Genomic DNA, 12,597 nt, shown 5'->3' on the forward strand with positions numbered 1-12,597 from the left:
CTGTTTTTGTCCATTCTGCTCAGTACATGGGATTAACTGCATCATCTGTGAGGGGTTCCCGGCTGAAACAAAAGGAAATTGTTCAGTTTACCCACACCTGTCATTCAGTGTATAACTCCAATGACTCATTTTTCTTAGTTTTTGGTGATACTACTGCAAATAAATCAACATGGGCCCAAAAAAAAAGTAGACAGAAATATGATAGAGGCTGTCCCTAGTTCATTAATAAAAGAAATGTATGCAAATCAGGGGGAAATGCAAAGTTTCCTTGAAATATATCACCAAGACAATGATGTGGCAAACCAAGTTATGACCCTGTTGAATTACGTTGTCTCACTTTAGGAGCATTTTAAAATGCAAACAAAAAGAAACATCATTGGACAGGTCTTTAGTGAAACAGAAACACATTGAGTCTCAACAGAAAAACAGTAGAAAGGGACAGAAAAAGAAACTACCCCACATGCACAGTTGTCTGCTGTTTTAAAGGAAGGGGCCTCCTTTTCCAAACAATAACATCTCTCCTCCCTGTCACCTTCCTCACCACATTTTACCTGTACTTAGGAGAGGTCCTAAGTACAGGTAAAATTAAAATAAATTTGCATTTATTCAATCTAATTATTTTGTTCAGGTTTTTTGTATGATTTCTGCATGCTAAGGTTGTTAAAACTCTAGTTAAAATGCTTTTATTTTCTTGCATATTTTTGGGTCTGGAATGGATTATTCCAATTTACATTATGCCTTATGGAGAAATATTTGTTTGATAATCAAACAGATTGGTTTTCTGACAGCCTTCTGGAACCGATTAATCTGAGAACCAAGGTACCAAGGTATTTCTTTTCTGACCAGAGGCCAATGGGATGGACAAAACCTGCTTTTAACTAGTACAAGGCAAGAAAATTACATAGAAAGTTGGACTTAGCTCTTCAAAAAGTAAGGGAAATGCCCTTTTAAAGGATGGATAATTTTGAGAAAAAAACAATGGAATCAGAAAAGGGTAAACGTTGGACAAGGTGATGTGGCAAGTGTCATCAGGCGACCTGAGAATAGGCAGAACTCTTTGAGATCAACGGCTTACCAGGAGAAATATTATTATTATTATTATTATTCAAAAGATGAAACCTATTCATAGGGAACAAGCCCACAGGGGCAACTAACTTGGAATTCAAGCTTCCAAAGAATATGGTGTTCATTAGGAAGAAGTAACAGAAGGTAAAGGGAAATACAGAAAGAAAAGATCTCTTATTAAAAAAGAAAAAATAAATTAATAAATAGATAAAAATGTATTAACACGTTGATCTGCATTGGACATGTTGTGAAACGCCCAATGGGCGTTTCTCTTTAAACCCTCATAAAATCAGTAACCAGCTAGTTACTGACGGAGAGTTGTTATGGTGTATCCCTAAGGTGTCGAAAAGCTCAGCCAGTAAAAGCGTGATTTTATGTGGGTACACTTCGCCTGACATAACAAAAGTCTTAATTACATGGTATGTTGTGTACCTAATATGACATAATAGATGTGGTCATATATGGCTCATGTAGCCCAAAACTATTAGAGACAGTTCTGTTGGCGTTGTGTGCCAAATATGGTCACACTGTGGATGTTCAGTTATGCATATCGCTTCAGACTGATCTAGGGAATTACCGTATGCAACGTGTACCAGACGTGGCTCATATTCAGTGTGACCCTAAACGTGAACACACGCCTGAATGACTGCACACAATATATGTTTATATGTACACATGGTCAACTGAAAATGTGTAGAATTTCAATATATTGTTATTTTATAACAGATTTATTAGTCATTTGGTGTTTTGCAGACACACACACACACCCACATGTATACCATGCACACACACACACACACACACACACACATATATATATATATATATATATATATATATATATATATATATATATATATATATATATATATATATATATATATATATATATATATATATATATATATATATATATATATATATATATATATATATATATATATATATATTATATATATATATATATATATATATATATATATATATATATATATATATATATATATATATATATATATATATATATATATATATATATATATATATATATATATATATATATATATATATATATATATATATATATATATATATATATATATATATATATATATATATATATATATATATATATATATATATATATATATATATATATATATATATATATATATATATATATATATATATATATATATATATATGAATGTCTTTTCCTGTAATACTACAGTGTAATATGAAAATAAGAAGGCCCATAAACACTATTTAAACGTTGAAACCATATATTTGGGCACTTGTTTCTGTGCCCCTGTTCACTGGTAGAATATGGACAGGTGAAAGTTACAATGGTATACAATAAAAACATGAAGGTGTGGTTTAGCTCGACACAGAGGTGGCGCTTGAAGGTGAGATTGATCACTTATTTTTGGCTCAGCCTTTGCTGATTTGACCATGTCAACAGCTTTCAAACGGCGCGGATATAGATTACATGATGCCCGATTAATCCTTCTCGACAGGAGCCATTGTTGATTTGATTGAGAGATTTCAGCATTTTCAGGCCGACAGCTACCAAGAGTAGCTGTCCGCACAAAAGAAAGATGCTGGAATCTGCTATCATCAATCAAACCAACAATATGAACCTGTCAGGGAGGACATTGGAAATCGGACGCCATTGACACCTTAATCCTCGCACCGCTTTTGAAGAAGATGACCCAAGAAAAACGACCGCCAGATCCATCGCCAAACGGGCTAATGAGGCCAAAAACCACTAGGGAATTTGGTCAATCTCCTTTTCTTAAGAAACGCCACTCCTTAACATCGGAGGCCCAAGGCCACACCTTCATGTTTTTGTATATATACCATTGTAACTTTCCACCTGTCCATATTCTACTAGTGAACAGTACAGAAACAAGTGCTCCTAAAATATAGTTTTCAACGCTTAAATAGTGTTTTATGTTTCTTATATTTTCATATATATATATATATATATATATATATATATATATATATATATATATATATATATATATATATATATATATATATATATATATATATATATATATATATATATATATATATATATATATATATATATATATATATATATATATATATATATATATATATATATATATATATATATATATATATATATATATATATATATATATATATATATATATATATATATATATATATATATATATATATATATATATATATATATATATATATATATATATATATATATATATATATATATATATATATATAGATATATATATATATATATATATATATATATATATATATATATATATATATATATATATATATATATATATATATATATATATATATATATATATATATATATATATATATATATATATATATATATATATATATATATATATGTTAGAATATATATATATATATATATATATATATATATATATATATATATATATATATATATATATATATATATATACATATATATATATATATATATATATATATATTATATATATATATATATATATATATATATATATTATATATATATATATATATATATATATATATATATATATATATATATATATATATATATATATATATATATATATATATATATATATATATATATATATATATATATATATATATATATATATATATATATATTATATATATATATATATATATATATATATATATATATATATATATATATATATATATATATATATATATATATATATATATATATATATATATATATATATATATATATATATATATATATATATATATATATATATATATATATATAGTATATATATATATATATAGTTATATATATATATATATATATATATATATATATATATATATATATATATATATATATATATATATATATATATATATATATATATATATATATATATATATATATATATATATATATATATATATATATATATATATATATATATATATATATATATATATATATATATATATATATATATATATATATATATATATATATATATATATATATATATATATATATATATATATATATATATATATATATATATATATATATATATATATATATGATATATTTTCATTTTAAATTGATGAGCATTGAGCTTTTATTTAAATATAAAGTTTTGAATAAACAGTTCACATTATCAAGCATCCGCATACTGTAACGGATACTTTGATAATGTGACTGTTTGTCCAAGAAAGCTTGTAATCCTTGAATAAAAACCCATTAAATACCATCCAGTTTGAATGAGTGTCCTTTTAGTAATTCTACTAATGCACAGAACAATTGTGTATGTGATAAAATTAATATATATACAGTCGGCGCAAAAAGCTAACGACTCTACATATTACTCTAATGTTGCTCGACTTTTCTTATTTCCGCCCGAGAAGTATATATTTCCAATTTATCGCTCGCCTGGCAGCCTGTATTATCTCGCTGTTCGGGTACCATGAGTTCTAAATTACTTCAGTGATACTCGCTATCACAAAGGTCGGCTGTCATTGTATGCGCTCGTGCCCCATTCACGCCACAAGTACATTTGGCGCCTTGCGCCGCTTAGCTAATGAATTATGGCTAAAACTTCCTTATCCTTGGTTAAGAAAGCAGAAATTGTGACCCTATGGAAAACTGGCAAGTCAATGTCAGCTATTGCAAGAGAGCTGGAATCTCTAAAAGCACTGTCTCATTGTGGTGCAAACTGCCCAAGACAGGAGACCTTGATTCATCACTGAAGCGGAAGACAGGCTCAGGGAGGCCACGTAAAAACTACAAAAAGAACGGATAACATTTTAAAAGGATTGTTATGGAACATCCATCAATGCCAGCCAAAATTTTGAAGTCTCAAAACCCTGATCTGCTTAGGAACGTATTCGAACGACCGTGCAACATCGATTGCAGAAAGACCTTGGTCTCCCATGTGGTTGCAGCAAAGAAGCTCACCTCACTAAGCCTATGAAAAAAAAAAAAGGATGGCTTTTTGCAGAAAATATTTAGTGGACTGAAAAGGGGATTGGGAAAGGGCAGTTTTTAGTGATGAATCTAACTTCCATTATTCATAGCGCTGGCAAGAAAGCAAGGAGGTTCCAAGGATCTAACCGCCATGCATCAAAATACACAGTCAAGACTGTGAAACATCCAGCTTATGTGATGGTATGGGGATGTTTCAATGGATATGGGGGTAGTGGGGATTATATTTTTCTCCCAGAGAGCACGACAATGAATGGAGAGACGATGAAAATGTCTTGGAAAATGAATTAGTCCCTTACAAGGAACTTTGGGCATGCGTGTATTATAAAGATGGAGCACTCACACCGATTTCACAAGGTCACAAACCTTCTAAGGCATTTAATATTCAGAAATTGACTGGCCAGGCAATTCACCAGATTTAAACCCAATTGAAAATTGCTGGGCATATGAAACGGAAACTGAAGGCACTAGCAGATGAGAAAAACGCCCCTCCCCAAAATTGAAGGATGCTATCCGTAAGTTTTGGTTTGGAAGACATGGATGCACAATATTTCAAAGATTTAGCACATTCAATGCCAAGAAGGTTAAAAAGCTGTACTTAAAAATAATGGAGAAATGTTCATATTGAAAAAATATAAGTGAACTAAAATTTTCCCTTTTATTTTCTTTTTTATATCATTGCTATGATTTGTTTACAAAGTGTAGGGCTGTCTGTTTTTTTTTATGCTGATCAAGATATATATATATATATATATATATATATATATATATATATATATATATATATATATATAACCTTTGTATGTTTTCATGTGTACATGAAATTTGTAGTACACACACATGTGCATATAGGAATATATATAAACATACACATGAATATAATACCTATAAGATGCACATACATGTTACAGACAGACACACACATTAGGAAACATATATACAGGCTGTATTTTTGGCAATATAAATTTGTATTTTGCATAAATAAAAGTATTTATATACAAGTAAATTATTTAGGTCTTCTGCAGTTCTTATTCATATACTGTATCTGCTCATCTGTATACAGTAGCCCATTTTTCTGTATATGTTATATCCATATATATATATATATATATATATATATATATATATATATATATATATATATATATATATATATATATATATATATATATATATATATATATATATATATATATATATATATATACATACATACATACATACATATATAGACTGATATACAATTTACCCATTGTCCCAATATGATGAAAGTTAATTTGTTTTTTCTTATGCAGAAGCAAAACAGAAAGAATATTAATTTTATACTTGTACTCTAAATACTACATGATTTCCTTCATCATGCAAAATATAAATGGATATTTTTCACCAAGAAAAGGATACTATTAGGTATTATTTTATGGACTTATCAGCTTTCAACATAAATATAGGTTTTTCTGTTGTATTATGATGTGATGAATGATTTTGAGGTTTATTTCGCAATGAATACTTATCCTTCCCCCGCAATGATATATACAAAATTAATAAAATTATGACTTGTCAGAATTGCACTTCTTCTTCCATAGCTAATACGGCAAACCGTAATCAGCAAACACAGTTTTGCCGTATTAGCTATGGGAGAGGGGGGGTATTCTGACAAGTGGTAATTTTATTAATTTTGTATACAGTATATCATTTGCTGGGAAGGATAAGTATTCATTTGCAATGGAAATAAACCTCAAAATCATGCAAATCACATCATAATACAAACAGAAAAACCTATATTTTATGTTGAAAGCAATTAATGTCCATAATAAAATAATACCCAACTATTAATTTTTCAGAAGTAAAATGTTTTACCAAAATGATTTATTTTTCTACTGAATTTATATAAATATAATCTAGGGTTAAAGGATAGCATTTTTGTTGATCTAATGATAATGTTTTCTATTTTTTTTTACTGAAAGAAAGAAAGAATTTAAAAAAAAAAATATGCCCCTTTGCCAGCATATGAAGATTATTTTCAGTAATAAATAAAGTGTTTTAGTTAATGTTCTAGTTTAATTTAATTAATTTCGAATATATTACAATAATATTTTGTTATAAAAAGCCCATTTTGATTAAATTTTGGATACTTGAAAAAAAGATATATAATTCTTAGCATGTGTACCACATATAGGTACACATCGCTCATTCAGAGAGTCCCCTCAGAACCATATATGGAGCACATAGCAGTCAACGTGTTAAAATACAAAGAGAATAGCACTAGGGTAGTAATGCATTGCTTCTTCACTTAAACTTCTCAAGTTCCAATTTTTGCATGGGTTCAGGGATCAATTGTGAATGTGAAAGATCTCTGTTAAAATACAACTTATGAAAAGCTGATAAACATGAGACCATCTGTCAATTGTCCAAGTCTTAACTGCTACTATTAGGAAACAGAAACCTACTACCACAAACCTCTATCTAAAAGAGATAAATCTCTGGCAGAAGTAGACATCAACACCGGAGAACAGTATTCTAGTAAAGGAAGCACAAATGAAAGTACAGAAATAGCCCTTGCAACAGAGGAGAAGGTTTGAGAAGAGGTGCAGACATGATCACTGATCTATGAATTGCTACTGATCCTGATCCAATCTTATTAAGGAGGGAGATGAAGATTAAGCACCACAATTATGAATATCATACTCAGGCAAACACGGATGAGACCCAACTCATAGCTCTAATGGTGTGGATAGAGAAAAGAGCTCCCAATATCTACACCAGAGATATAATCTTTTGAAGCAGAGATAATCTGAACTTCATGATCTCATCATAAGAAGTTAAATTCTTACCCAGCAAAATGAAAAAAACCTAAACTGTGTGCAAACAATACAGGTAGGCTTGGAGAAGAAAGTAGATATTTGAAGCGTTGAGACATATGCAACAGAATAAATGGGAGAAGCGGTAAACTGGAAAACTTTTTCATTGATAAAAATGGGGAAGGGTACAGATGTTGGGCTGTCAACAACAGATGCAATGTAGTTACCTAAAAGCTATAAATGAATCTTGCAGTGATCAGAAAAAGTAAATCATACCTTGAAAAACTTATCTGGAGGTGCAAAAGAGCTGGAATCAAAGTGTTTAGAAGGCAAGACTGAACTGGAAGTATGAGTACTTCAGTAATACTAATTATTTTTTCAAAGGTGGGAAATTATCACTTTGTTCAATAGCAATTATTTTACTTTGTAGCCAAAATGCTTAGCAAATTATTATGCCTTATACGAAGAAAAAGAAAGAGAAGATAAAATTAATAGAAATTGACTAGGGGAATTAATTAGTAACTAATAATACATAAAACAAAAAATGAAAAAAAACCTGTGTAGGCCTCCAGTAAGAGAACTCTTTTACTAAAGTAATTTATAATAAATTTGCCAATAAAGTGTTCTAATACTCACATTCTGCATAGAATCAGGCTCACAATCCCCTTGTGGCACCCAGTATCCTTCAATTTCAATACATTTGCCAGAGTTTGGTGCTGGTATGGGATCCAAAGGTAATTTCTTCTTCCTACTGGATTCAGCTTCTGAGGGTTCTACACCCATGACATGTGTTATGATGAGAGAGACCACAGCAGGATGAGATGTTCTATCAAGTTGTGTTAAGAATGATAAACAAAAAGATTCATATAAAGATCGGCGAAAGTTTAGACAAGGATTCTTCGCAGCCACAGCTAAAGCTCTACAAAGGGTTCGTAAGCTGAAGTGAGGTTTGTGACCTGTCCCATCAGTCAATGATGTGGATGCCTTCTTCTTTACCTTTTTATAGAAATCCTTAATACCTTGTATCTGCTTGCTTGATGGCCCTAACTGCAAGGAGAAAAAGTGAAATACAATCTCATAAAAAAACCTCTGAATATTACACAAAACAATTCAGAATCTAAATACAAATATTTTAACTACAACTTACCTTAACAAGGTAATCATTAATCAGTATCATAATATCCAAGTTGTCCTCTAATTCATCCATGAAAAATTCAGTAAACCTGTTGCGAACACCAGCTGGCAATTCTTTTTTACCAACATCTGTGGCTGGATTCATGCAAGCAAAGAGTCTAAAGTCAGGATGCCTCTCCACAGGTTTATTATCACCTCTCTCTAAAAGGATCAGGGATCCAGATTCAGATTCCAAGAGACCTGACAAACACTCCAAAGTTTCTGCACTGGCTAAATTGATCTCATCAAGGAGCACCCACTCACCTGGAACACCAAAAAATTATGTGTTGCATTTCTTGAAAACTATTTTTATTATGCAAAACTTGTTTTTCATACAAACCAATCATGCGAGCCTTAAATTTTTGTCCCTAAATGTTCTCCAGGTTCAACTGACAATCATCTAATACACAAAAGTAAGGTACTTCCGCAAACCAATCACTAACCCTCAGTTATGCATCAATTACTTCCTGTAGGTGAAGCTGCAAGATTCAATGGACTGGTAGAAGGGTATTACTTATATGATCAAGAAGTTTCTAAGAAAAATATTTTTGATGAAGAAATTAAAATTTGATTCATGAATTATGGATTTAAAAATAAATGTCCCCTATAAAGAATAACTAAATGAACATATACATAGCAATAAACAAATAAAATACAGAATGAGGTTATATCATACAATGGAAAAGAAATAATTTAACAAAAATGCTGGCAGTGATATTTTTAGTACTGCAATAGCATTTCCTTAAGCATCTGTTTCAGCAAGTAATTACAATACTAACCTATAAACTATAAACCTAAGTGCTTTTTCATGTCCTTGGACAGCAGTTATAGCCTCCACAAAACAAGTGTTTATATTCTTGCACGAAGTAAGAAAGTTAACAAAGACAACAACAACTGTTTCAGTGAACAGATATTTAAATGCAAATGGCCTATATAGTAACTGTCTCATGTGCAACTTCAAAAATTAATTATTTGACCAAGAAATGAAAAACATCCCAGAGAACCTAAACCAAATGTTTAGTGGATTATATAAAAAATATAAAATATGGTAAGTCACAGACTTTAAAAATACATACAAGGGCCTCATTCTGATGGCTTAATTACACAGTCTCATGGCATGAAGTGGTGTATCAAAACTTACAAAGACTGGAGTCTGTCTAACATCAAATCTAACATGCCAGAAGCTCATTATTAAACTGTAATGGATGAAAAAAACAAACAAACAAATGTGCAAGGAAAGAGTACTAATTTTCTAGCATGTCAAGGCACCCTAATTTTTAGAGGCATAGTCTAGAAAAAAAATATCACTCTATTCCCTAATCTTTGTAGTCCTCACATTCATAAGTTATTTTGAAGCTTCTTACGCATGGCTACTCAAATATTACCATGAAGAAGACACTTCAATCAGTACAGAAACAGCCTATGCCTAATTTAGTGACTAGTCTAGGCCTAACATACCATCTTGTCTCTCTCTTTTCCTGTTAACAATTATTATTGACGTTGTATTTTACCCTGTTGCAGATGTTTGTCCAAATTATTATTTATTTGATATGGTACACAACAATTTACTACTTCATTTCTCAACTAGTCTAAAATTGTTTCTCACTCTCACCACTACACCTACAGTGACTAATACAGCAGTATAGTAATTTCAAAGCTCTTAAGAATATTTTAAAATAATATTATTACTTATGTGACATGGTATAGAAAAATCAATTTTTATACCATTCATAACATGTGTAATGTACAGAACATCCCTGCCTGCTAAGCCTATACATTTTTTCTTTCCTTCTATTTAACAACACTGATACAAAGTATATCATACAGTGCAGTTGTAAGGTATGCACACTTTAATGTTGACAACAAACAAAGTTCAGTATTAAACTGGATGGCAAATAGGGGTGGCAAGGGATGATGGATGAGGATGAAGACAGGGTGGACATGGCTACACTGTTTGTACACCTCAATCTAAAATTAAAACTTTGTTTGAGCCTGAGGGCAGGATTGTTAACTAGTGGTTTTAGCATGTTTTGTATGACTAGAAGACCTTAGGATAACTGTAAATTAGTTACTGATAACTTAAAATATCATGTGGAAACCAGTTGTGTGTTCAATTTCAAGATATCTCACCTCTTCAGTGTGGAAAATATGCATTTTGCACACTAAAGATAAGACATACTGCATTGATACTGTTTGCGTAATATATTCGAAACTTGTGGGATTTTTACACAGTATTTGAAATCTTGCTCTTGCAGAAGTCTCAACTTCTTAGGAATTCCACTTTGAATGTCAAAAAACAGTGGCTCATGAGCTAATCAAGATTAATAAAAGGTATTTTTCTTAGCCTTTCAGATATCAAAAGTAAAACATTCCATGCAACATACCTTCCTGAACAGCTTTTACAAGAGCTCCTTCAATAAATGCAAATGCCAGTGCACTTTGAGCTTGTTCCACTTGTTCTTTCATATTGGCAATTTTTATTCGCATTTTTTTCCATTTGCTCAATAAATCTTTATTTTCTACACTAACTGCTGCCTGTTCTTCTGTGACATCTTCAACAACAGAATCCTTCAATTTATTAATGGCTTTCTCTTGAGTATGTGACATCAGTGCAAAAAGATCTTTCCATCTCTGGTTAACATAGCACACCATGATATGCTGTAGAAATTTATTGTTCTTTGAAGATGAAAATGTTGCAGCAAAGAGGTCTTCAAATTCTTGCCGCAGAGGTGACACAATAGTTTTCATTTCCACGGGTTTAAAGCCTCCTAAGAGATCAGTTGAATCACTCTGCTGGTTCATGTTTATGACCCTTAGTTTGTGTTTTGTTTGCTGGGCTAAATACTGTACAGTTGAGGTTTTGCCAGTTCCTGTTTCTCCTACCAGCAAAACAGGTTCATAATTACTGACAGCCACAGCTATTCTTTCCAATAAAAGAGATGCAGGTCTAGTGAATGAAAAAGTGACACTTTTGGTTTTACCAGTAGACAAGGCACTGACTGCTTTCTTTGGTAAATTCCCTCTCTGACCAATTTTCAGATTATTAGTATTATGCATTATCTCTGGCTTGTATTTTGTGCAATAGTAGTCTACTTCAGCTTTGGATGAGTTCATGTATGAGCCAATTTGTAATGCAAATGAATATCTTGTATTTAGAACTGGAACCGCAGCACAGAAACAGTCAAGTGCTTCCTGAAAATAATAATTTAAAATTATTATTTTTTTCATTGAGTACTAAGATATCAAAATTAATTAATACACCAACCCAATCTGTATAACTCATAAGCATGCAAAATTTAATTTACAACTGTCAACAAGCAGAGTTCAAAATAACCCTTTTGCAGATCATTTATACTTGTCCTGTTCAAATTAAAAGTGAAGACAAAATTGTTCATGTTGTAAAAACTATCAATAATTTACAAATTTATGGTACATAAACATTAAACAGAAAAAATATGAGAATCAGAAAGAAAATAAAACTTACATAATAATTAAAGAAATAACATCAAAGCCGTATAACAGGAA

General features: G+C 30.2%; 1 protein-coding gene across 1 annotated transcript in view; it reads right to left on the minus strand.

The window, feature by feature from the left end:
* The window catches only part of LOC136835338 (midasin-like), a 130,574-nt gene that overhangs the window by 88,449 nt on the left and 29,528 nt on the right, over positions 1-12,597 (minus strand). Inside the window, 3 exon segments of the mRNA XM_067098705.1 lie at positions 8,536-8,946; positions 9,047-9,336; positions 11,457-12,264. Coding sequence (XP_066954806.1) covers positions 8,536-8,946; positions 9,047-9,336; positions 11,457-12,264 — 1,509 coding nt within the window.

Source organism: Macrobrachium rosenbergii, chromosome 55 (genome assembly GCF_040412425.1).
Source record: "Macrobrachium rosenbergii isolate ZJJX-2024 chromosome 55, ASM4041242v1, whole genome shotgun sequence".
Taxonomy (NCBI): Eukaryota; Metazoa; Arthropoda; class Malacostraca; order Decapoda; family Palaemonidae; genus Macrobrachium; species Macrobrachium rosenbergii.